Genomic DNA, 27,736 nt, shown 5'->3' on the forward strand with positions numbered 1-27,736 from the left:
TGGACTCTGGAAAAGTCAGAGGTCAAATTAAAGCATAAGCATTTTTTTTCCTACCTAAGCAGGAAGAATGGCTTCCTGTCACCCTGGAGCCTGCACTCAGCCTGACAACTGCAATTCTTCTTTGAAAGGGATTTCATAGGTGCAAACTTATTTGTTACCTGTCATAGGCATCCTGCTTCCATTTTCAGATTCCTTGGTTAAAATGGCACATGATCCCCCTTATTTCAAGCAGGGGATCTGAAACACAATAGCTCATCCAGTACTAAAAAATTAACCTAAGTGCATTCCATGTATGTTTGCGTGACTTGTTTGACAGTACCTGCCTCATACTTGAACTCAAGCTCATTTGTTTTTTCAAGATCACTTAACTTGATTCATCTCTATTATATTCTATTGCTGGATTGTTTAATATTGACACTGAAACCATGAGTGAGGATTTAACTGAAATGTTTTAGTCAAAGTATTTCTTTATTCTTTAAGTTGAAGGAAAATAGGTTTGCTATTATATTAGTATAACATTAAACACCTTCCTCCCTCAGCTGAGATTATCTATTAAATAAAATAGAAAACAACATGTGTACAAGTCTATACAAATAACTACTTGTTCAACATCTCTCAAAAACTTTATACAGGTCAGGCAAGTTAGCAAGCTGCAAGATGTTGCCATCATCTGTGAAGTGTTTAGGAGGTAAAAGGTAAGTCCTAAAAGCTTTATAAACAACGTGTTCCACAGTCCATTTCCATGGTGGTGAAGCAGAGTCAGAATCCTCATTCTGAAATACAGAAAAAGTAGAAACAAGCTGAAACTTTTACTGAAGGAGAGCATTTCAACTTTATCAGACTTCAGAGTAAAATTCCACTAGCGTTAAGTTAACTGTACAGAATGAACTCTTAAGTTCTGCAAAGTCTGTTTTGAGTTGTGCCACTTGCAGAATGAGCTAGCGTAACTGAATGATTAAGCAGGTACTTAAAATACAGTCTGCTTATGTTTATATGAAATCTATTTCAGCTGAACAAGTTAAAAAAAGACATCCCAAACTCCAAGGCCAAGGCCTGTTGCAATATTAAGTACAGTGCACAGCCTGCCTGCTGTTAAAAGGTTCTGTCAGGAGACATACTTCAGAAAACCTCAAGCCCCACTCTTTCATTCACAGTCTTGCTGCACTGCTACTCGATTTACTTTGTTAAAAGGAGAGTTAGTATTACAAGTCTATAGTTGAGGGAATTCAAGTCTTAACTCTGCTCATTTAAGTAGTTGCATATTACGGTACCTGGGAGTGGGTCAGGGTGATTTCATCTATTAAATATTGCTTTCTAATGGAGTAAAACAGAGAGAGTTCTTTACTCAGGCTTTCAAAGCACTCCTTTTCTTCATCCCAGTTTACCTGTTTCAAGAAAGAAATTATTTAATAGAGCCTGAATAAGCAGCCAGAGACTTAACAAAAATTCCTAAGATGGAAAAGTCATAATATTTTGACCATTTTTGTGTTGGTAAGGTGGAGGCACTGAACAAAAAGGGGAAGAACTGGAGGCATTCAAATCAAAACATTCAATTAGCAGCTACAAATACAGAGGTGAAGTACAACTAATCAGTAACCACAGCAAAAGTGTCTGGAGTATGTAACAGTACAGTTAATCGACTCCAGCCTCTCCTTTGCAGCTTCTGATAAGGAATTTGATTCATTTCAATATTTCCTAAGTGGAAAAAATTCATTTGTGAATGAATTGTTGAAGAACACATACCTCTGTGGCCAGACGAAGGATAAACATAGGTAGTCCTTCCAACAGGGGAATGTAATTATCTATCAGAAGTGGCAAGCCAATCAGATTTCCTTCCTGCAAGGCAAAACTGCTGCTTCAGTAAGAAAAAGAATTGTTCTTTCTTGCAGTAAATGAGCCAAAACTGTTATGTGTTGTAGAACTGATTTTTACTGAACTTGCTGAGCCTTAAGGGCAGCTGAAGTTAAAAGGTTTTAACACCTGATTTTAGGCAGACATTACAGGAAGAAGGTCAGTGGTGGTATTTAACTTACACTGCCTGAATTTTGACCTTTTACCGCAAGGAGACTTCAACTCAGCTTTCTCCTCCACCTCTAACCCTTGACTATACCAGTCCCATTTCTGAGAACTCTGGTGGGGTGCCCGAGTTATGGCACCTGCTGAAGCTGTTCAGTTTGTATGGAATAGGAGTGCACAAAACAAGAACCATGAAGAGCAAATGTGATCCTGTAGATCAGAGTTGGTTAAGCCACACACCTTGCTGGACAGGAGACATGCAGACTAGTTAGTGAAGAGATGACTCATTTGATAACTAATTAATTAAGCTTTGCATAGTCCCCCTCTAAAAGCAGCGTACATCCTGAGCCTTTTTTTTTTTAAATGAAAAGGGTAAACCACCTAAACCTTACAGGAGTTGGCTCTTAGTAAGTACAGCAAGCAAACTGTTGTGGTTATCAGTTACCAAAATGTAGCACCATTTAGAACAAAGAGCAATAGTAGCAGTCATCTACCTCGTCAATTTCAAGAGAGAAATAGTCTTTCAGCATTTCAGCCTTCTTTTTCAGAAACTCAACTATGTACTCAGCAAGACCTTCTTTTGGGCCATCTTCTTCTGTCCAGCCACTCTCAGGGTCCTCTAAAGCAAGCATTGCAAGCTCATATAAAGGAGCTGCCTCCTAAAAATGAAGGAAGCAAATGTTGTTAGTGATCGCACCACGAAAGGCTGTAGCTTTTTCCTTTACAAACAATTTAACTTTACTATACAGCTTTTGGGATGCAGAGCAGACAGTTCTGCTAATGAAGCAATTTAAGGGTAAGTTGATTTCTGATACAAGTCTCTGCAGCCCACGATCTTGCTAAGTGTTGATATTTACAGGATAAGCACTAGCATTCTATACTTTCTAATAAAGGTAGATTGTGTATTATAATTTTGTCCAAATGTAACAAGCAATAGCAAAGCTGGGTGAGTAGTCAGAAGCAACACTAGCAACAAGCCCCCAGGATCACAACAGCTGTAGCTACAAAATGACTCAAGGTGTTTGCTATTTTGTATTACTGTGAAGGCAATGGAGCATCACTCTTACAGGGTGCAAAATCGAACTGATAAACGTATAGATTATCTGAAAGGACAGCCCTACTGTAGATAAGCATTTTTTATATAAAATAATGTAAAATTATACTTACAGAGAGCCTTAAGACTCCAAAGTTTGCAAAGTCATAAATAAGTATCTGGTAGAAGAGTTCTTGGCTAAATTGAAGTAAAAAAAAATTAGTTACACAGACATGATCATGCATCTCCAAGGTACCATAATGAAAAGGGGAAAAGTAAAGATCATCTTGGAAACAAGAAGTGACCATATCCTTTCATATTAATAAAGATCTTACTTTTAACTCAACAGCTTAAGATTCATACACCCTCTCTAGATGTTTTACAATTAAGTGTTTCTTAGTTCTGACATCACCAACACTGATGCAGAGCTGTTACATAAGCATGGACCTGCTATCAGTTTATTCCCAGATAGCTTTTATTTCATGGTCTTTAATCCTTTGCTGTGCTGCAAGAAATACACAGGAACTTGGAAATTGATACAAGTCCATCTCAAATTTTGTAACAAATAAGAGAATATACTTGTGTCTGGCCCAGTAAGATCTCAGGTGCAAAGCTTATGTTACATCACATCCTGCAGCTTCTCTTTACCCAAGTGGATTGAGTCACTGACTTTTCTAAAGCCTCTGCTCGCTCATCTTTTCACTGTAGGTAATGAGTAGTTGCTGTAGACAAGCATAAAGCAAGTAAAATTTCTTTCCCTTACTCCAGTCTGTGAGCACAAAATGCAGTAGCTGGCATTTAAGATTACACTGAGCTTATGCAGCTTTTCACAAGCAGTCCAGACGTGTTTCTACTGTTTTGAACAGGCTGCTTAATCATCAGCCTCATGATTTTTTGGACAGACCATAATTAAAAATAATTTTCTATCATTTCCTTCTTCCCTCTAATGAGCTTGGTAACAGGTAATTATTTGAACTGCCAGCAAGTGTGACAGCTTCTTTACCTGAGTTTTGTTGTATTGAGAAGATACAGTTTTGTCTGATATTGCACCAGAGCCCACTGAGGGCTGACACAGCCAACAAATGAGTGATCACGTAGCATTTCCTGAAGACCTGAAACAAGGGGAAAAAGTAAAAAAAAAGTTAATGTTCTGTGTGCAACTCTGTCCAAATTTAGTCAGTTGAGTGATTTGTGACTATCTAAAGTCTGGCTACTGTTCAACTACTACTGCACTACAGTTTCTAATATACACATACTACCAACTCTAATTTATTTTAAAATGTTAATCATTTCTTTGTATATGTATATATTCATAATATATTAAAGCATAAGTGAGATAGTTTATAAAAATTCACACACAGTTAACTGTTAAGAAAAATCTCTCCATTTGATTTGAACAACCTGACTTTCTGAAGTTGTTTCCAGCCACAGGAGACTAGTAGAGGAGCATAGACTTATTTCAAAGAAAACTGTATATGCAAAACAAATTTGCAACAAATCTCATAGTACCAGACTAGGTTCTGGCAGTGCAGTAGATTAGGCCTGTAGTCAGTGTCGTCTTCCCTCTATAAGTTTCCAGCCTCTTTATTTGAAGAAATAAAAGTGCAGAGTCCAGATTCCATGTTCATTTTATGCACTCTGCCAAAAGTCACTACAGCCCTCAGAAACAGCTTCATCATTATAGGAGCTCGACACTGCCATCACAGCATGTACAAAGCATTACACTAAGCAAATTCCATTGCATATTGTATTCTGATGGAAAAGGTGACAAGAAGAGCATTTCTTACACCGGTCTCTTGTAGGTGTTTCTTACATATGTGAAGATGAGAACCTCAAGCAGCTGCACAAGTTGTGCTGTGTACTTTAGGGCATTTTTGAATATTTCATGGCACAGGAATAACTACCTGATTTCAGTATTTAAACCGCAACAGCCTAATATGGAATTACGAGCTTAGAATTACCAACCTCCTGCAGAACTTATTCTATAGCACCGGTAAAGTGTCAGTACACGCTTACTAGAAACCTTGATCTTAGAAGTTTTTTTTTAAAGATTTTAAAGAGTTATTTATTTCAGAAGTCTGTTAGTCTAGCCATTTTAGCTGTGGAGCTTCTCCCCAGATTCACAATTCAACAATGACAAAAAAACAGAAGGTTCCTAACATTTAGACCAATTGAATATTACTGGAATATGACTCAATATGACTCTTAAAGCAACTGAAAGAGCAAAGAAGAAACAACCCTAGGAAGAACTGCAAACATTTCACCTTTTCTCCAAAGAAAGAGTATTTCACCAGTCTTTTTTGAACTCCTCCCATAAGTGGGGACAGATCCAAATAAAAATGACTAGCAAAAGCAGTAAATAAGAAAATATGACCATCAGGCCTGTCCCATAAAGTTTTTCTTGTGAATATTTTGTAATCATGCAATTAAGCAAAATTTTCAATAACTATTAACAGATATTTGTTTGAAAATTTCAAAATACCATAGCTTTTCAAGCTGTGATTTTTTTGGTATTACTTATGATGCAAGTTAGAGTTTACAAGCTATTTAGAATGAAGCGTTTGCCTACTAACAAGATATGCTAGTTTTTAATAAGTTTTCCCAGTATGTCTCATGCTTTTAGTAGCAGACTGTTCAGAGTTTGACCCTTGACATTTAACAATTTTGTTCGTCAAAAGCTCAGTTAAAAACATGCCCCAGTCAGCTCACTGTGTTGCTAACTTTCTTCCCCTCAGTAGTCCAAGCAGTCGTACTTAGTTGGTGAAATAAGCCTAAGAATCAAAGCCACCTGCTTACTTTCATGCGCCCGGCTGCTAATTTCCTCCCGAAGAGTCAACACACTGGTCAAATTGATAATTCTTCTTTTAGGGGTGCAGGCAGCAGTCATCTCCTTTCTGGAAACATCTTTTTCCATTTCTATGTCAGTGTCTTCCCGGGGTCTCTTTCTGCAATACAGAAACAAAAAGGAATTATGTTCTATCCTCCTATCACTGAAGCAAAACACAAACAGATGGTCTGCTGCATTCACACATTCTACGTTAAAAAAAAGGAAATGCAGGAAGTTTCCCAAAGCTTCCACTGTTTTTATTTTACTTCCTATGCATAATTTGTTAGAAAAAGATAATTCATAACGAATTTAAGACTTTATTATTGGTCATATTGGATGTCTGTTAAGCAACAAGCCAATGGGCTCTAAAGGACACATTACAAATGTTGACATTTCTAATGATGCCCCCACACACACTCCTCTGGCCTCTCATAACAGCTCCATGCAGGGGCTACAGAAGATGACAGTGCTTCTATCTTCACTAGGGTAACGTCTGCAAAATTCAGTGATGTAGTTTCTACCTTTCAGTCATACCACAAAATGGTGTCCTCCAAATTGAGGAGGACCACTATTACCTTTCTCAAGTAAGTCAAGGTCATCATTATTTTTATAGGTTCCTGCCTTCCAGGCATGCACAGAAATCCCATTCCAGTTAGAAAATTTATCACGAGTTATGTAAGTTACAGTTCACAGATTAAGCTGAATTTCTCATTAAAATACCATGAGAAGTTATTCTAGAAAAAGTTTTCCTTCTGAAAAAACAAGTCCACAGGTATCATGAAAACCCTCCAAATTCAAGGCAAAGCCATGAAATAAACGGGTAGGACTGCAAGACCTCAGGAAAGACGAGACTTACCGAGGAAGTACTTTTCGGAGACAAGCGTTCTACTCTTACTCAGCTCTCAGGCATTGCCATGTCCTGCTGAACCTCAGCCGCTTCAAGGATATCAGCTATTTCAAAATCACTGACATCTTCCATTTCAACATCCTGCAGCCTGGCAGGACCCTCCAGAGGTGCTGCATTAACCCCCACTGTCACTTCAGCAGGGCCTGTACTTAGGGGATTGTTCACTGGCTGAAGGAAAGCATCCAGTTTTCTGCTCTCGGGAATCAGTGCGGACCATCTGGTGTGCATAGATTTATCACTGCTTCCTTTGTGGCCCCAGAAAGGTTTGCTGCTGATTTTACCACCTCACTGGAAGAACATTCAGCCCCTGGAAGCAACGTCTTCATTCAGATATGGGGAAGGAGACATCAACAGTAAGTAAGTAAAAGCAGAGACCAATCACGCTTCTCACAGCGCCCTTACTGTTCAAAGGTAACTTCCAAACCCCACAGACACCATGTCAGTTGCTTAAACAGGCCACCAGCTTTGCAGTGGCTTTCTGCATAATATGAGTGTCACCATCTTGGCAATTACTGAAATCATTAGTTTGTATTTGAGACAAGGGAAGGTTAAGTTTTAAAAACAAAAACTTTTAGAAGATTACAGTTAGCATACTATGCTATATATAAAAGAAGTTAGGGAGTTTTTTCCTGCTACTTTTCTGGTTATGTTAAATCCGAAGGGTCACCAAATACACAGAACGAACAATTTCCTCACACATCTTTCCTATAAAAAAGGGCAGAATAAAAAGTTTAGTGCATGTGAAGGATAATATACTTGTAAAAATCAAGAAGATTGAACAGATACTTGACAGAAAATTATTTTAAACATTTCCATGCACTTCTCCAGTAAGTTCACTGCCTCATTGTTAACGTTGGTATATTAAAGCAGATCCATCCCTGGAACAGAGCAAAGATGTACCAGTGTAACTACCAGTGTAACAGTGATGACTATCCATCACTGCCTAGCTTGTGCTTCTGAAGAAGGTAAACACACCCACTACTGTTAAAATAGCGCAGAGCTATGGCTACTTGAAACCATGTATTCTCACCTGAGTGAAGTACATCCTTGAGGAATTAGAGCCCCAGTAACTTGCTCTCTATGTGTTGCTGCACACGCTCTAGAATGCTGTCTTCATGAAGGAAGTGGACCCTCGTGTTTTGTAGGGTGCACGTTCACATCTACATTCTTGGGAGCTATTTCCAGGCTGGAAAAGATTTTAAAGGAAGTTAACCTAAAATTTTCCCTGGATGGCAGAGAGCACACATTGGCTCAGTATAAAGTTTGTAAGACCTGGGGCAAATACTACACTCAAAGAAGCCAATAATAGTCCCAAAACCTACTAAAGTTTCACTACAGTCAGATTTGTTTGGTATATTAAAAAAATAATACTCTGAAGAACCCTATTCTGAACTCAAAGTCACCTTGCACAGGTAAGCTAAATCAACCTCTCCACTGTACTACTAAAAACCATTTTTAGAAATAGCTTTTACTCACAGTGTCTCATGAGTTGTTTTTGATGCCCTGTCATTATCAATGACCCCAAACACTGCAATGCAAGAACGTTATTCTTAGAAAGCGCTGGATATCATTAAGTTTCACTGGTGAATGACGAGATTTAGTTGCTTACCATTAGTTGCTTAGTTCTTAAAATTTTTCATACTCTCCAAACTTTTAAAAGAACAGTCTGTTTTAGCTATTCTTTGTAAATAATTACTTCCAGTAAGCAGCATGCAGTTCACTTTTTTGTTACACTAGCTACCAAGAAGAACAGTAACTATTAAGAAGAGAGATACAAATATAATTCCTAGCAAGAAAAAAATATCAATGGCATTTGGAAAATTATCTGAGTGGTCTTAAATGCACTGCTCTATTCCTAGTATAACTCATTTTCCTAAGCAAAGAGCATAATGTCAAAGGACTTAAGTTCACTGCTTCTGAAAATTAAAGCCTGTCTTTAATTGTTTGTACTGACTTTTTTTTTTGTAACCTTGAAGAATGCATGGTGAATTACTCCTGTCTAGCAATAACCTACCTCAGTACAATACTTAGCACTACCATCAGGAACACAAATGACCTTCTAAACCTACTCACCCTAGCTCCATCCTCTAAGATAGTAGCAAAAGGCTCCTTTTTCCCATTACTTTACCTTAAGTATAGGAATGGATGCGTACTTTTGGCAAGTAAGCAGCATACACAGTCTCTATGGCTTTCCGCAAAGCTGTTGACTCTACCAGTCGATCTGAAAGAGAACAAAATGCTATTTTTCCAAAAATGCTACAGAATAACTAATCCTTCAGAGCAATATCTTCATGCTTTATATTTCAAAAGGCACGCATTTTATCCCTCTTTTTCCCTAGGCCTCTCCAAGTAAAATACAGGTTTAGGCAATGCCATCCTTAGTATGTGTTTTATATTTAGAAGTACTTTCACAAATACTGAAATCAACCAGACTACCTTTTCGGTATTTCATACAGTCAAGGTTCATTGCACCCTGCGCTCATGTTGCTAAAGAAGGAAGAGACCACTCGTGTTACTGGGCAGGACACCCTCATAACCTCGGTTATTTCACAACCTTCAGTTTAGACCCAGTCTTAGCTGCTTTCCTAGTACGTACAGAGCAAAACTTGACCCACATTACACATAGAAAAACCTTAAGATCTACTGTTAACTATAGTATTTGTTCTTCAATGTTTTCAAGAATTTTATACTCACAAGATTTTTGCAATTCTTCAGAAAGTTTTGTTCTGATTATTACATAAGAAGCAATGACTGTACAACTTTTTTTAAACTTACGGTTTATGAAGAGTAAAAATATAGATTTCTTCACAGAATAATTTGCATTCGTGATGTAGCCTTTCATTTTAAAGGCCAGATTTGCATCTTCACAGCCCACTTCTATCAATTCCCTATTGACAGTTCGACAAAAACACACACAAAGTTTCTCCTGTTAATGAAAGTTTCAAACGGTATTCACAAGTAGCAGCATACTGTTCTATGTTCTATTTATGCCACGGTTACAGAAAACTACAGTATGATTTGAGAGCTCCAACATTCTTTGCTGAGCCACAAAATTATCTAACCACAAAAAAATAATGAAGTGCCAACTGCATTTTCTTTCTTTCATTGGTTTCTTTCTGCACCCTCGTATCTCTCCCTAAGAGAATGTAAAACAGTAATCCAGTATGATTGGAGTCTGTAAAACTACCTACAGTACCTTTTTAATACTTATCACAATATCATAGCCATGTATTGACATAGCATTAACAATTTTCCTAACAGATTTTATACTTTTCGTGGTACATTAGTTAGAGAAATCCAGTTACATTTTAGTAACTTATAAGTATACATTTCTAGCAGCGTATTGTGCTAGCTGCTGAAGCTCACATAAGAAAGGCTTATGGGCTTTTATTTCCCATTCGACCTCTCTATATACACAAGTGCCAATTTAATGCAAGTTCCTCTTTTAAGTCAAAATAAACTAAACACAATCTGAAATTGGGTAAAATAGGTTTCACTTGAAAAAGTAAGAAAAACATGTCGAAATGGACAACTTATTCAGGACTGTACAAAGGAAAAACTGTATCAAACAAGCATTGGAAGTAGACAAAAATGCATAGCATAGAAATACTGTCTATCTTATTACTAAGCAGCCTCTCTAGTGTGCTGTATTTCCATGTATTACAAGTTAAATTCCTTAAAAGTGAATTGTGATTTTAGTAACCAAATCAAACTGACACCTTGGTATTCATGGGGAGACCTCAGAGAGCCTCATTCGACTTGTCTGTGCTATGAGTTCTTCTCAGCTGAAGATTTAATAAAGAGATTTTTTCCTAAAGTGGCAGATAAATTTTGAATAGATGACCAGTTTTGTTTCCAACTTCTCTGTCTGGTTTACTTAGCCTCAACTGATACAGCTTTCGTCAAAACATTAAACCTTAAGATTTTAGAAAAAAATTGAGAAAACTTCGAAATGTATCAAACAGACTGCAGTATGAAGAGGTAAGATTTTCATGGTGTAGGAAGAGGACAGGAACTCATAAAGAACACAAGTACAGTTTGCTTTTTTAGATTAGCACACAGAATTACAAGTAGGTTGTTCCCTTTCCGCACATTGAAGGAGTAATTTTACAGCTTCCCTATTTTCTTTGATATATTTAAAAAAAAAAAAGAAGTCACTGTCTGCAATACAAAGGAGAGCTTTTTATTACTGCAACAGTCACACTTCCATGTAATTCACCTTGAAGGCAGGAGAAGTTTGCGTAGCCTGTGTTCTTTAAAAGAGAAGGTGGGAGGAGATTCGCTAGAAAGTCAAAACGAAACTCAACGCCAACATACCTGCTAACAGCATTTCCAAAGATAGACCTAATGTTGTCCACTGTTGAGGCATTTGTTAAAGTTCTAACATCTGACACGGTATCACCTTGCTAAATAGAGCAGAAATAAGTATCAATCAGTTCACAGTTCTGTCTGAAGTTTCAGAAACACATTCAACTTAGCAATAATAATTCTAACAAAAAGGTACAATGTAATTATGTTTTCTATTATTTCCTTATTAATATTCAGAAAAGTAACATGTTAAATGGCACAGGACTGCAGTATGTTAGCCCACATCAGACCTATTCACGCTAATACTCCATCTTTGAAAGTGAAGAACATATGCAGCTCTGTACAAAAGTTCTGTTGCTTAAAAAAAAACTTGACCAGGTGTATATATGGTGAAGTTAAGGACTTTTTTCACATACCTTTTTAACTGAAAAGCTGATACCCGAGTTATGGATGGCGTACCTGAAAAACAGGCAAGCATAAGACTGCGGTATGTGAAAAAGAATCAAATGTCACTACATGAATGTTGAAAAGCAGCTAGTAACATGGGCAAACAAAAAAGTATTTCCTGCTATACAGTAACGTGATTTGAGCCAAAATGAGCTTTTGTAGACCTAACAGCTATAAAAAGTGTTCTGTTTAACCCATCTGTGATCATATAAAAAAATATGAATAAACTTAGCATATTTCTCAAAAAAAAAAAATAAAGAACAACCCAGACCTAATGCAGCTTATATTGACCTGCTTAGTTCAGTTTCATTAAATAGATTTAACTAGAACAGCAAAGCTCACTCAATATAACAGAATTAACTCTCAATTCATATGGAGAAAAATCTGAGAAGTGGCTGGCTTGCCCATCTAACCTCCCCTACCTGGATAGTTCAGCAGCCTGTGGGTCTGAGTTTTGATACATACAGCTGCATAACCTTGGCTTAAGCTTCTAAAGAAATCATTAAGTCATGAGAAAGAACCTTGCAAGATGAAAACGGTAAAAACGCAGAGGTTAGATTGCTGTAACCAGTACAGTTGGTAGCTTCAGATCAGCCCATTCCAGAGTACTGGGACCTGACACTTTACCTCCTGGCTGAAGTCTTCCTGGGCAGTAAAGATACTTTAAGTAGCTCATTCAGGGAGCATGCTAACACTTTTGCTACTCCTTGCTATCTTTTGTTTTCACTGGAAGTACAAAGCATTTTTTTTTGGTTAAATTGAATAGATTCTACTTGCAAAGCTTCCACACGTGGCAAAAGATGCAAAAAAAAAAAAAAAGGGGGGGGGGGGACCCAGTAAGGGAATGTTACATCTGGTAGTGGTTTTTTTTTTTGAGTTGTTGTTGTTTGTTTTCTGTTGTTGTTTAAAAAAAAATATGTGAAATTGCCATTCAGCCTTTTCTTATTCAGCCAAATCTCAATACTCTTACGCATTTTTTACACTGATTCTTTTTTCTCAAGTTCATTGACAGTTCACTCATTTAAGTCTATCATTATTTGTTTGCTGGGATTCTTGGTAATAAGAGGCATGGAGTGAATATACTATGTTTCCTGTTTTTTCTTTATCAAAGTGGACTGTTAACTGTTATCCAACACCATACGCTTAAAAAAAAGCGGAAGAAAAAACACAAAACACAAAAATACCATACATGCATATGCCAATACCTCTGAAAACAAGCAACAAAACAGTGCTCTCCATGACACTAGAAACTGGAGTTTCTTATTTCAGTTTACCTGCCAACAACTTCTAGTATTTTTGCATACTCTTCACTTGGATTTTTTAAAGCTTTCCTCCGTGTATTTATATTGTAAAAGAGATCTTCAACCTACAGAGATGATCACAATTAAAAACATTTAAGAAGTCTCCTCTCACATATAATTAAGATAATTTTTGAATATATACTACAAATTTTCTGAGAACATTTTAGTTTCTGAAGAATCTGCATTTGATTTTTTTCCTTACCTGCTTAGGTTTACCTAACAAATTTAAACTCTAGAGAAATACATGGCTTTAAATATTTTGGTACATTAGTTTTTTGTTTGTTTTTTGAAAAAAACACCACCACCTCTACAAGTACTTGCTTTTCAGTGAAAATTATATTCCTTCCATTGCTGATAACAATGGATTCCCTGATTAGATTGTCATAATGAACCACAAATAAACTTTAAAACAGCTGTTGCAATCAGGGCTATTAATGTTATTAAAACAGCAGCTTAAGTTGTTCATTTTCACTATTTATCGAAACAATATGCAAGTTTTTTCTTTTCTATAGTGAGAAAGGCAGAATTTTGAAGTTTACTCTTTATGTTATCCTGTATAAAAACACAAACGTAAATCTACGGCTGATTCACACACAAAGCCTGGAGGGTGCATATTCCCATTGCAAGGCAAGCACACACCTGCAGACTCTTTGGCCAGGCTGGCTTCTATTTCCCACCCTAAACTTTGCAACACACATGCTCTTTCTCATTTTGAGTTCCCCACTTTTCTTTATCGTAGCCTTCTGTCTCATCCTGATTACATGCTAACATCTGCAGTCCCATCATCTCACCACAAGACCAACTGAAGATCTGCCTATACCACTCCTCAACTTTCCACTCTTTTTTGTGTAATATACCCCACTTCTTCCCTTGCAACGCAACACATACCAATAGGTGGTGCAAATATAAAGACCAGGGAACAGCAGGATAACATACAAAAAGACTTACCGTGATCTGTGTCCCTTGGTTTCCAGCACAGGGTTTTGGAGGGGCTTTAATTTTTCCATCACTGTAAGAAGCTCTAGGCAGAAAATAAAAATAAGTTGTCAGATAGCTGCCAGGAATGGGGGAAGAAGACAGAAACCCCATCATCACCACACTTCTCCCAGCAAAGAACTTGGGTTGCTGCGAATTGGCTGCAGCTTCTCCCTTTCTGCTAGCAGAAAACTGACTGTATTGACCTTACGGCCCATCAGGGCCACAGGAGAGTGGGAGTAACAGCAGAGAACATGTAGTAGATAACAGAATACGCATTTTGAAATTGTACTACCCAGACTGTTCCTATAATTGTAGGATTATTATATTGTAATAGTAGGATTTAATAATTCTTCCACTAGACTTCACACTTCAGTTATATTTTATATATATTATATATATATATATATATAAAAATATAATAAATTATTGACTTTATACATAAGATGTGTTTCCTTTTGGGCCAATAACAGGATTTTGACCATAAAAGATTTCTGACCCATTTAGTTCTTTCTGAAATTCTGCATCTGCATGACTTCCTAAGGACATGCTTTTGACCTCTTACATACCCTACATAATTAATAAAGACCATCATCATACAGTCTTTTGAAAAAAAATGTCAAATGTAAACCTTTTCCCTTCTTTTTCATAAAAATAGCTGAGACGCTAATGAGCTTTTTGCTTATGTTTAGAGCTCAAGTCTTCAGGAGGATATTCAAAACCCTTTGGAGTAGGATCAGGAAACACAAAATGTTTCTGTGTTCAGAGACTTATGAAATTTGCAAGACTTGCTGACTGTGTACATCATTTTATCCTTAAATGCGAAAGATAAAAGTTAACCCTACACTGGCTGCTGAAGTAGAATTCCTTTTAAGATTTCCCCCACACACATTTAAATTATACTGTTTAGGTAAAGCCTACCTTTACAGTCTGCAATAAAAATAATTCAAAACTAGGTTTTCTCAATTCTGGGCCCTGTTTGTAACTGTCCTAGAAACAAAGTATTCATTCAGTGTCCCCATTCCCACCAATAAGAGCACTGAAAGAAAATGAAACGCATCTGTTTCTTATTATCTACCAGCAGAAGTTACTTGGATCATAACTAGCATACCTGTATGCACACTTTGCATCAGCTGTTTTAGTTGTTACCGTAACATGGGCAACATGACTGATGCTAGCCAATGCCTAGAGAAAGAAAAAGCACCTTTGTAAACCTTGCTCTAGACGTCACTGATAGCTGAAGAATCGTACAAGCTTCAAAGAGCACCAGAAAATTCTCATATACTGCCTGCAAATAATTAATAAAAGCTCCTGTAAAAAAGTCGCTGGGGTCAGTAAAGCTTTAATGACTTTCAGTACCTATAAAACCAGTCTTTATGCAGGACCTTCTTTTGGCTTTAAGTACTGTATTTAGCAAAAAGTCTGTCATCAGTGATTTACCATCCAGTCATATCTTCCATTGCCTTTCACCTGAAGCAACCTTGTTCCTGAAGCAACACTTGAAAAGACAGGTCTTGTTTTACTTAAATAAGTTCTTACTCCAGAAATCAAAAAGAATATACACCTCTCACTAGGAATCCATATATTCTTAAAAGACAAAGAAATATATTTTGAACTACATTCATAAGGCAGACTCTCAGAAATCAGAACCTTCTGTATAAAGTTTTGAGAATGAGCAATTATGTAAGCTCTGCACTACAGAAGGACAACAATAAACAATGAACGATTTCAAAACCTTGCTGAAGAGCTTACCTCACCCCTGAAACCATATGTAGAAATACTAGACAAGTCTTCAAATTTTTGTAGTTTACTCGTAGTAAATCTCTCACATACAATGTTGAGATCTTCTTTCTAGGTAACCAGGGATAAGAAATAATAACAGCTACTTTCTGTTTCCACACTTTTCAAGATCAGAAACATTTATAAATCAAAATAAGTGTTAAGAGGTAATACAAAACATCAGCACAGAGCTGTTGGATACTCACTCTGATACCACAGCCATTATCTTGGACTTGGATGAGCTTCAGACCGCCTTCTGTAACTACTACCTGGATACTTGTAGATTTAGCATCCAAGCTGTGGAAAGCAAGAAAGCATAGTACAGAACAACCATTCTAGAGAATAAATAACTATACGAAAGCGAATTTTAAATTGTTCTTATATAACTGAGAAATGTTTCTACTCTAGTTTTCAGTCACATTGGAACTTCTGTTTCAAACAAGTATTTACCACCTTCTTCCTTTTCTTCTAGCAGCGACGTAAATGATTCTAACTCACTATTCACAATTCAGACACGCTTTCAGAAAGTCCAGAGAGCAAGGAGGGTGCCTAGGCCCGGAACAATCCCTTCTCCCCCCACTCCCGGGGCGCACTGCACTCAGCTGCTGCCCTCCACAGGCCTGGCTCACTCAGCTCGCCACAGCGCCCAGGCTGCAGCTCGAACCCAGATGGGCCTCCCCTTCAGAGCGACCGCACGGCGCCCTCGCACCCCCATCCCCACAGCTCGCTTCACCAGTTCTCTATCATCTCTTTGATGGCATTCGCCGGTCTCTGGATGACCTCGCCGGCCGCGATGCGGTTCACCACAGTTTCATCCAGCCGCCGGATTCACGCCGGCCATCGCCACCGCGACAGGAGCGTGGCCCTGCCCTCTGCGACGCCAAGGGGCCGGGGGGTGAGGGCTGCGGGGCCGAGCAGAGGGGGGAGGCGAGAAAATGGCGGCCGCCTCAGGGCCTTACGACGGTGGAGGGAAACAGCCGCGCGCCCGGCCCGTTCGCAGCCAAGCGGCAGCGCGCCTCGCAATTGGGTGAGGCAAGTGTCCATCACTCGGTCGCCCTCCCGCCCCGCGCAGCGATTGGCGGAGGGCTGGGGGGCCGGCCTCGTTGTGACGGGCTGGCGAGGTGGGGGGTCCGTCTTCCCTGTCTTCATGTCTGGGGTCATCATTAGTTGTAACATGCTAACAGCAATCGGTAAAACAGTTTTCACTTTACAGAAAGAAAAAAAAATCAAAAAAACAGCCAGAGTATACTGAGACCAGTCCCCCCTGCTCATGACACCCGGTGATATGGTTAGCATAACCAACGCCATTTCATGAAGCACGCAGCTGCTATCTGCCGGCAGGCTGATTGCAAATCACCCCTTCCACCTCTCTGCATGATTTTTGAAAGCACATGTGCCCACCAGCACTGTGAAAGCCCTGGGCATGGAGTCCCTAAGATATGGTGACACCCATTACGAAGCAAGGGAGCAAAGCAGCATTTGAGATACCGCCCGTCAAACCCAGCAGCTGTTAGTGGGACTTAGGTCAGAATTGCTGCTGGGCAGCAAAACCTGTGACCCCCATGGCCAGGGGCACTGCCAACATCATTTTTTTCCTCCGAGGATTGAGTAACTCATGTAATTTTACATGTATTCTGAATCTAGATCATGATTATTAAGAATTTGACCCAACTGGCAGAGTGTCTAGGTGATCAAAAATCTTAGGTAATAAAAAAGCCATGCTGATTGCTAAAAAATCTATCTAATAATGCAACTCTAATTATAACCACAACTAAGTGGCATCCACATTCTACTCAGTATCCCTAAAGAACCTGCTTTAATTCTTTTAGTTCCCATAGCACAGGTGACAGTACACTATCACAGGTTCGCTTTCAAACAGGGGTTTTACAAGGTACCACATGCCTTGGCCAAAGGCATGAAGAGACACAGTACCTGCAAGAAACATGTGAAGCATGAAGCAAAGCCATTTTTTTCTGGGTGTTGAGGGTAAGAGTGTGAAAACATGGACTGGCTGTGTCTTGCTATAAGGTACCTTACCTTGCAAGGAGGCCAGTAGTCCTGGGAATGGGATGGAAATATCTGGAGAGAGTCAACAGACTCCAAGATTGAATTTGAGCCAGATTCAGAAAGTAGGGAGGTGGTAGAAAGCCCAACCCCTCACAGAAATGCAGGAGCAGCAGGAGCTGGCAGGCAGCGGGGTGCAGATCACATGCACCTGCATCCCAAAAGAGTTAAAGGTGAGAAGGAAACATATGTGGAATGACCTTGTGCAAGTCAGTGTCCCACAATCAGATGGGATCACAACATCAGAACTGTTGCGCCAATGGCAAAAGTTAGCGCCTTTGCACAAAAAAAAAAAAAAATCATTCCCCTCCACCCCACCTCAAGGCAAGGCACTAACTGGCAAGTGCCAAAACAGCAGAAAGGAAGGTCTGGTGGTTCCTCCCAAATATCTACACTGTAGCCTCTTACCACAAGGGGGACCAACACCCTCTATGTTCCTTCAACTACAAAGTGTCAGTCTGGAGGGATTTTACCTGTGTTAGCTCTGGTGGATACTACCGGAGCTGAAGTTACTGTATTACACTGAGATATTAATGGTAAAGAAGCCGCACCACAGAGCACAGAAATTCCCACCCTCCCCCCCGCCAGCCCCCAAGATAAGATTACTTTAACAGTAGGAAATACCACCCCATTTACCACAATGGTGTTAATTGCAACAGTTGAATATATTTTGGGTATTGATGTGTTAGCAGGATGAATTGTTGAAACAGTAAATGGTCACTTCTGCTTCGGGACATCGCAAGGGGGATTTACTATTCAGTCTGTAACTGCTTTGTGTGAATTCCCAAAGTGGGATCCAGTTGTGCTGCCCACACCTGCCAAGGTGGCAACTGTAAAAGAGCATTGCATTCTGAGGGGCAGAAGGAAATTACTCAGACCGTTCAGGCACTTTAACAAGTAGGAAAAAGAAACCATGACTGCTTTTAGGAGAATGTAGATTGTAGAGAGCTGACCAAAGTCAAACCCCCACTTGTAGTTACAGTACCAGACATGGTTACTCTCAGAAGAAATTACCAAAAATTCACAGCCCTGGAAGGTAATCCTCTGGTTCCAGGAATTATATTATAGCAAACAGGTGTACAGGCATCTAGTCACTGGGCCTTGAATAGCTGGCATATGGGTTACATTGGCCCCCATCCATCAAGGGGGTGGTGACGTATATTCACTGCTGTGGATACAGTGTCAAGGTTGTTCACTAAACCCACCAAATATGCCAATCAACGTAGTGCAACTGAAGCACTAGAACAACTCATTAATACAGACCTCCTCACTAAATACATGACCAAGGAACACACTTTAGTGGACACAATATCCTAGACAGGGCTCAATGGCTAGGTAGAGATTGGATATTCCAATTTGCCTACCATCCCCAAGCTGATGGCTTGACTGAAAGAATGAACGGGATGCTGAAGGAACAATTAAAAATATTAACCAGCACTAAAACTTTATAACATTGGAACTTTCATCTTGCTAAATATTTGTTGTTGTTGTTATTTTTTTATTATTATTTCTCTATTGTTAAATTACCAGAATGTTCATAATCAGACATGCAATGATTTTATCACAACACCTATACTACAAAACATGGTAACATAGGGTTACAGTTAGGGTTAGGGACATTAGGGGTTTGGGTTAGGGTTAGGGCTGGAGTTAGGGCCATTAGGGCTAGGGCTATTAGGGTTAGGGTTAGGATTAGGGCCATTAGGGTTATGGTTCAGGTTAGGGTTAGTGTTTGGGCCATAACGGTTAGGGCCATTAGAGTTAGGGTTCGGGTTTAGGGTTAGGGTTATGTTAGCGTTAGCGTTTAGGGTTAGGGTTAGTTTTAGGGTTTAGCATTTGAGTTAGGGTTTATTGTTAGGGTTAGGTTTAGGGCCATTAGTGTTAGGGTTAGCGTTTACAGTTAGGTTTAGGTTTAGCGTTAGGTTTAGGGTTAGGTTTTTAGGGTTAGGCTTTAGGGTTATGTTAGGGTCAGGCCTCGGCCTAGGGTTAGGGTTTGGGTTAGGTTTAGGGCCATTAGTGTTAGGGTTAGCGTTTACAGTTAGGTTTAGGTTTAGCGTTAGGTTTAGGGTTAGGTTTTAGGGTTAGGCTTTAGGGTTAATGTTAGGGTCAGGCCTCGGCCTAGGGTTAGGGTTTGGGTTAGGTTTAGGGCCATTAGTGTTAGGGTTAGCGTTTAGGGTTAGGTTTACATTTAGTGTTAGGTTTAGGGTTAGGGTTAGGTTTTAGGGTTAGGCTTTAGGGTTAGGGTTAGGGTCAGGCCTCGGCCTAGGGTTAGGTTTAGGACTAGAGTTAGGGCCATGGCTAGGGTTAGGGTTTAGGGTTAGTCTTAGGGTTAGGGTTTAGGGTTAGGGTTATGTTAGGGTTAGTGTTAGGATTAGTGTTAGGGGTTTGGGTTTGTGTTAAGGTTAGGGTTAGGTTTGGGTTTGGAGTTTGGGTTAAGATTTATTGTTAGGGTTAGGACCATTAGCGTTAGGGTTAGGTTTAGCATTTACGGTTAGGTTTAGGTTTAGTGTTAGGTTTAGGGTTAGACATGAGGGTTAGGGTTAGGGTCAGGCTTCAGCCTAGCGTTAGGGTTAGGGGTTAGAGTTAGTGTTAGGCGCTCCTAGACAACCAGGGAGCACAGCAAGTCAGGAAAACAACCTGTTGCACTTCAGATGGCTCTCACCTCCAGGACACACCAAGAGGCACTTGTAGGGCCATGGTACAAGGCAGAAGTTACTCATGGATCATTTTGGTATCTTAAGAGTCTTTAGAACTGTAGAAGTAAACAATGACTGAAAACAGGCACATTTCTGACCATAAACTTTGCTTCTATCAAGCACTTAAGTTGTTTGTTCTACTAGTACAAATAAAACACTTACAGTTTCTTTTGGTTTTGCTTTCCTGAAAAGCAGATTTTATTTTCACAGCAGTGTGTACATACAGCATTTCTCAAAATACACAGATTTGAAAACAAGAGACTACATACAAGTCATTGATCAGTTTGCTGTGGTTTACTAATAGCTGTAAGTTTGTTTCCAGCAAGTGGCGGGCGATACTGCATCATAGACTTCCTATGAATTGGACTGTTTGGTATAATTATGCAGTATAGTGTAGCTCATGAAAAAAAATTGCACAATTTACTATTACTGTCACCTGAAGACTTTTGAAGTATACATACCTTTCCTGAAATAGAATAGAAAAATACTATTTAGAGCAAGCGTGGCAAATCATGAACCTCAGGGAGATGCTTTAAAATACCTAACAGCATCCTAATTTGAGTGTTTTTTAAACACATTTCTGAATTAAGTTTCCTGAACTAATCCCAACAGGAGCAACGTAGCAGCATCTTTGTAAGTGAGGAAGCCAACTTCTCCATTTTATTTAGAAGCAGAGCAGAGACTAAGAACAACAAAAGTTGCTTACATTTCTGTAATGTTTAAAAATAAAATAGCATTACCATTTCTTTTTTTTGTTTCACCACAGATTAACACGTATCAGAATATGCTATATATAAATATCCTAATCCATGCAGCATTTATTAATCCACTACAGAAATATTTTCAACATATATCTTTTGAAAATATAATTTAAATATAACATTTTAGTAGAAAAAAACAGAACACCTCACCAGAAGATTCAGTTTGCAGATTGTTTTCAATGTGCTAGAGCTCTTAATGAAGTTGCTCCAATTACATCAAATAATGTTGCACATTTTGCCCCCTGCCCCAAGAATCACAAAACAAAACAAAAAAACAGGTTAAGAATAAATGGTGATCACTTCACGTCCACTGCCTCGGACTAGGAGAACTCTGTCCAGACCTTCTGTCAGTACTTCCAAAAACTCCATGTCTGAAGTATCATTAAGTAAAAAAGATCACAGAAAAGAAGCAAAACAGCTACTAATGACCCAAGATGTCTGGTGTACAACTAAAAAGCAAGTTCATCAGGAAGCTTTCCTGTGTCTCTCCCTTTGCTGCCCAATTATGCTTGGGCACTTCCACCTGCTTATTCAGGCAGAAGAAGTGAAGACTAATTCTGGGGATTTCTACAAGAAAATGTGTTGTTCTGCCCTACTGACCTACATAAAAGAGAAAATAGAAGGTTAAAAGAAAAGTTCAACATTGAGGAATGTCTTGCATCAATTCAACTGATAAAAACTCCGTGGTTGACAGCGGTAGCACTATCAACACTTGATTTTTTTCTGTGAAATCGAAAGTAGACAACGGCACAACCAAAAAAATCAAACTTCCAATTTCAGGAACTATAGAAGCAATATAGCAGAGGATACAGTTTTCATCCCCTTTTCTGTTTTTAGGAGGTCCAGGCATATTCAGGAGAACTAGTTGAGCATGTTGTGATTTATTAAGCACCACTCCATTGAGCTTCACAGCAGTGTGCATTCTTCTTACATTCGACTGATTCCTGTACACAAACAAATCTTTTTAGGTATTGCTACAATACTTGTATATTTGTGCTTATAAATTAAAATGTACACATCTTATGCATTTGAATTTATAAGTGTAATCTGTATGCACGTATAATAACCTATTTTCATGGACCTCACTCGTACATATTCAATATAAATTTGAGAAAATGAAATGCCTATGTTTTAAAGATTTTTTTCTTCAAAAATAAAACTTAGAATTGCCTGAATATCATCATTAAGTGAATTGCCAAAATGCACAACCCTTTCAATTGTCGGTTATCTTTTACAAAGATGACACAAAAGCTTAATTTCAATGGAAATGAAATTTAGTCAAACACTGAGAATCCTGCTAATTGAACTACATAAATATGTAACTGGATTTTGCAAGAAATTCTAAACATTGAAGGAGCTACAGAAATACAACAGAAAGATTACGGTATTTGTTATCATGTCCAGTACAAGACTTCCCCTGTGGTCCTTTACAGGGTTATTGTAAGCCCGGCAAAGAAAATTCATAAACAGCAAAGAATTTATGAGGAAAAAAAAATTCAAAAACACACAATAACACCCCACCCCACCCTCCAATTCCCATAAAATCATGTGAGCTCAGCTGGGCTCCCATACTGCCTTAGGTCTGGCATGTAACTAGTGGCAGGACACAGACATCCTCTGAAGTGCCTGACCAAGTCCAGACTCTTTTGAATTCCACCAACAGTAGTCAAAATGATAGTACAAATGCTTCAGCACCGTTTTAGCCTAGGAAAACAATGGACATGAATGAGATCCCTTTTCCCAAAACAAAAATATTTTGGATCTCAAAATTTACAAAAGAAAACACACACTACTTTGTTCTGCTGCCACAGGCAGAACAGCAGGTCGTTTCAGTGGACTAACCCTATATTTAATTCTAGAATCTTCCAGCAACACAAGGCCACCATCAGATTACATAAATAAATGCAACATTCAGAAGAGCAGACAGACATAGGTTCATTCAAACAAAGGATGGGACAACAAAAATAGAGAAGGCTGGGTGCATGTGTACTTGTGTTCCAGCACACCCCATTTTACTGCAAAGGGAACAGCTGTTAACACAAAACTATTAGAAATGGCATGTCTCAAGTCATATTTTTATCCTTAACTTTGCAGGTGCAATCAGAAAAAAATGACATTTGGCCTGAAACTTAGCAATCTGTAGAGACCAGCCTCACTAATACCCATTTTCCTCCAAAAGACAGTGACATTTTTAAAGCTAAGTTTATCAGGCTGGGGGATTTTCTGTCACAAGGGCCATCTGTCCTGAGTAAGAACCAACTGTAAGCAAACCATATATGGAACAAAAGAATACTTGAACCTCAGCTTTTCAGAAGCAGAACAGCAGCTTAAGGGGACAAAAGAACAACTATGAGGAGAGAGGTGTATAACTGAAGAGGTGCATAAATACTGAATTAGAAATTTTAAGCTACATATAAAATAAAGGGGAAATAGGGTAGATGTAAATTTGTGATGGAGCAGACAAGCATTCAGCACTGAAATAACGGGTCAAATTGACTGTTCACCATGTACAATGTAAACTGAGGTTATCTAACCTCATTTCCCTATCAAGTGTTGGTCAAAATGAAATAATATATGGAACACAAAGTAAGCCTTCTAGTTTTCATAAGAAGCTCAAACTGGTAAACTGACAAAATGAAGACAACACAGGTCTGAAAAACAACAACAACAAAAACAAGCAAACAAACAAACAATAAAAAACACACAGAGCATCATGAGTTGGTTCCACACAAGTACAAGTAGAGATGAGATGCCCCAAATGGTGCAGCAACCATTTGCACTAGTAAAGGCCTCCCTTCTTACTTTGCTCTTAAGACAGGATAGTGGGCATCCAAAGGCTGCAGGTGTCTATACCACCCACCCCAGTGCTGTTTGATGCCTCCACCTAGACAGCTGCTGGAGGGTGAGGCTGCAGTGCAGACTTCAGACTGCAGGAAGTGCCTAGATCTTTCTCTTGTGGCAGGCACAGAGGCTTACCTGTTTGCAGAAGTTGTGCCCAGATGGAGGGCCTCCTGCAGCAGGTAGCCAAGCTGCTGTCAGAAGTGAGAATCTGACTGCACAACATCAGGGAACCTGAGGAGTTAGGTGGTTCCATGTGCAGTCTGCATCAGACCCACAATCAGAAACTCCCCCCGCAGGAATACACAGAAGGAAACAATGCTCAAAACAGAAAAATGAAGCTTGTTATGGCAAGGACAATCTGAAGGGACTTCCCCCACTGCCTGATATGCCCTTGCAGAACCAGTTTACTGCTCTGGGGACTACAGAGGAAGGACCTGTCATGTCAGGGGAGACACTGGTGTTGACTGAGCCAGCTCAGTCTATTCCCAGTATAATGATCAGTCTAACCAAGAAAGAACGATGGGTGATAGTCATAGGTGACCCTCTTCTGCAGGGAATGGAAACACCCATTTGCCAACCTGACTTAACCTCAAGAGAGGTTTGTTGCATATAAGAGACTCATGCTGGGGATGTCACCAAGAGACTACCGAGCCTTGTACAGCCCACAGACTATCCACTGCTTTTATTTCATGTGGGTATCAATGACTATCGAGAGCAGTCCAAGGCATATTATGAAGGGCTACAGAGCCCTTGGAGCAGCTGTAGAGGCTCTTGGAGCACAGGTGGTCATCTCTTCAATCCTTCTGGTGAGAGGAAAAGGCTTTGAAAGGAACTGGTGCTACAGACGGGGATTTGGCTGTTTAGACCATGGGACTCTTTGAGAAACCTGGTCTGGGGACCACCGGGGACTGATGGGGTCCATCTGTCAGAGAAAGCAAAAAGTATCTTTGGTTACAGGCTTGTCAAGCTGGTGAAGAGAGCTTTAAGGTTGCTGGGGGAGAGGAACGTTAGTCCATAAGACTTTTATTGGTCAGCATCAGCAATAAATGCTCAGAGATGGGAAAGGGCACAGGTGTCAGTGGGAGAGCACCTGAAGGGGAGCACAAAGGAATTCCAATCACTTCATCCAATAAAACAGTTTCATCGGCCCAATTTAAGTGCTTCTATTTCCCATGCTGCATTTATTTAAACAAGGTAAACTTGAATTTTTCTTAAGTCTCAGGACTTTCATGCCTGGAGTGCTGTGATAGATGGTTACAGACTCTACAGGAAAGATATGTAGGGAAAGAGAGGAGGTAGGGTAGCTGTTTACAGTAGGGAATGCTTTGACTGCATGAAGCTGAGTGATGGTGATGAAAGGGTTCAGTGTCTCTGGGTAAGAGCCGGGGAAAGGCCAATAAGGCTGATATTATGGTGGGAGTCCATTACAGCGCACCCAACCAGGATGAAAAGGTAGATCAAAAATTCTATAAGCAACTAGAAGTCTCACAATCACTAGTTCTCGTTCTCATGGGGATCTTCAACTTCCGCAAAGTCTGCTGAAAATATAATACAGCAAGAGGGAGACAGTCTAAGATATTGCTGGAGTGTGTGGAGGATAAATCCCTGACACAGGTGGTGAGGAAGCGAACTAGGGAAAGTGTCCCACTTGAGCTGTTGTTTGCAATCACAAAGGATTTTTGTGTGAGGTAGTGGTTGGAGGCCATCTTAGGCAAGCAATCACAAAACTATAGAGCTTTTGATCCTTGGTGAAGTAAAGGAGGCGATTATCAAAACTGCCTTGGATCTCCAGAGGGCAAACTCTGGCCTATTTTGAGATCTGGTTGACAGAGTCCCTTAAGGAGACAGTTCTGAAAGGCAAAGGACCCAGGAAGGCTAGACCTTCTTCAATAACAAAATCTTAAAAGCACAGGAGCAGGCTGTCCCAATGCACCAGAAGTCAAGCCAGTGGTGAAGATCAGCTTGGCTGAACAGAGAGCTTCTTCATTCAGGAAGAAAAAGAGAGTTTATGAGATCTGTAAGAAGGAGCAGGCAACTCAGAACTGCTGTCAAGTTGTGCAGGCAGAAAATTAGAAGGGCCTAAGCCTAACTAGAACTCAATTTGGCTAGTGCAGTAAAAGAAAAATGTTTTTATAAATACATCAACAGCAAAAGGAGAACTAGGGAGAAACTCCATCCTTTGTTGGATGTGAGGGGAAACATAGTGATGGAAGATGGAAGATGGAAGATAAAGCTGAGGTACTCAATGGTCTTTTTGCCTCAGTCTTTACTTAGTAAGACCTATTGTTCTGAGTATACTCAGCCCCCTGAGTTGGAAGATGGTGACAGGGAGTGAGATGAAGCCACTATAATCCAATGGGAAGCTGTACATGACCTCCCCCATGTTTTGAATGCTCATAAGTCTACAGGGCTGGACAGGATCCATCAAAGAGTACTGAAGAAGCAAGAAGAAGTCCTCACCAAGCCACTTTCAATAATTTACCAGCACTCCTGGCTAACCAGGAAGGTCCCAGATGACTGGAGATTAGCCAATGTAACTGCAATCTACAAGAAGGACAGAAAGGAGAATCCAGGGAATTACAGACCTATCAGTCTGACCTCAGTACCAGGAAGGTTATGTCATCTTGAATGTCATCACACATTCTGTGATCAGATCCAGCCAGCAGGTCCTGCTGCCTGACTAACTTGATCTCCTTCTGACAAGACGACCTGCTTATTAGATGAGGGAAAGGCTGTGGATGCTGTCTACATGGATTTTAGTGAAACATGTGACACTTGCCCACAATATCCTCCTGGAAAATCCAGCTGCTTATGGCTTGGACAAGTATGTGGCTCAATGGCTGAAGAACCGTCTGGATGGCAGGCTCAGAGTCACAGTGAATGGAGTTCAATTCACTTGACAGCTGGTCACCAGCAGTGTTCCGCAGGGCTCAGTACTGGGGCCAGTTTTGTTTAACATTTTGCTAAAAATGATCTGGATGAGATCAAGTGGACCTTCAGTATGTTTGTTGACAGTACCAAGTAAGGTGAAACTGTTAATCTGCTTGAGAGTAGGAAGGCTTTGCAGGAGGATCTGGATAGGGTAGATCGACGGACAGAGTCTAATTGCATAATATTCAGCAAGGTTAAATGCCAGGTACTGCACTTAGGTCATAATAATCCCTTTCCACAGTACAGGGTTGGGGAAGAGTAGCTGGAAAGTTGCCCAGCTGAAAAGGACCTGCTGGTGCTGCAACAACCAGCTGAACATTATCTGACAGTGTGCCCAGGTGGCCAACAAGGCCGACTGGCATCCTGTCCTGTATCAGAAATAGTGTGACCAGAAGGACTAGCAAAGTGGCTGTCCCTTTGTATGCGGCACAGACGAGACTGCACTTTGAATGCTCTGCTCATTTGTGGGCATCTCACCACAACAGAAATATTGAGTTGCTCATGTGTGCAGAGATGAACAACGAAACTGGTGAAGGGACTAGAAGACATGACTTAAGAGGAGTGGCTGTGGGAACTGGGATTGTTTAGGCTGGAGGACAACAGGCTGAGGGGAGACATTATCACTCTTTAAAACTACCTGAAAGTAGGTTGTCAGTCTCTTTTCTCAGATGGCACTGACAGGGTGTACGGAAACTGTCTCAAATTGAACCAGGGGAGGTTTAGATTGGATTTTAGGAAGAATTTCTTCACAGAGAGGATGGTCAAGCATTGGAATGCATTGCGCCTAGAGAAGTGGTGGTTTTGCCATCCCTGGAGGTATTTAAGAGACGTGTGGATCTGGCACTAAGAA

At 39.8% G+C, this 27,736-nt stretch overlaps 2 protein-coding genes across 8 annotated transcripts in view; both read right to left on the reverse strand.

Moving 5' to 3' along the window:
- Positions 1-447: 447 nt before the first annotated feature.
- On the reverse strand, positions 448-16,421 carry MLH1 (mutL homolog 1; the record flags this gene model as incomplete). Its single annotated transcript, XM_040545863.1, is given in 25 exon segments — positions 448-773; positions 1,272-1,385; positions 1,744-1,836; positions 2,511-2,675; positions 3,184-3,247; positions 4,053-4,161; positions 5,846-5,994; positions 6,733-6,753; positions 6,785-6,972; positions 6,974-7,019; positions 7,021-7,103; positions 7,814-7,846; positions 7,848-7,913; positions 7,915-7,969; positions 8,912-8,936; positions 8,939-9,004; positions 9,559-9,671; positions 11,101-11,189; positions 11,508-11,550; positions 12,813-12,904; positions 13,788-13,860; positions 14,926-14,999; positions 15,567-15,665; positions 15,800-15,890; positions 16,327-16,421. Coding segments are annotated over 25 exon segments (2,214 nt in total), but the record flags the coding sequence as incomplete, so codon positions are not given.
- Positions 16,422-20,533: 4,112 nt separating this feature from the next.
- LOC121065011 (solute carrier family 12 member 7) overlaps positions 20,534-27,736 on the reverse strand; it is an 80,087-nt gene continuing 72,884 nt past the window's right edge. For all 7 annotated transcript variants that reach the window (XM_040547404.1, XM_040547398.1, XM_040547400.1 and 4 more), the window contains 2 exons: positions 21,925-22,058; positions 20,534-21,485 (listed from right to left, as the gene is read on the reverse strand). In XM_040547404.1, the coding sequence (XP_040403338.1) occupies positions 21,394-21,485; positions 21,925-22,058 (226 nt within the window). In that variant the 3' untranslated portion in view covers positions 20,534-21,393. The remainder of the gene's footprint in view (positions 21,486-21,924; positions 22,059-27,736) is intronic.

The sequence above is a fragment of the Cygnus olor genome, chromosome 2 (genome assembly GCF_009769625.2).
Source record: "Cygnus olor isolate bCygOlo1 chromosome 2, bCygOlo1.pri.v2, whole genome shotgun sequence".
NCBI lineage: Eukaryota > Metazoa > Chordata > Aves > Anseriformes > Anatidae > Cygnus > Cygnus olor.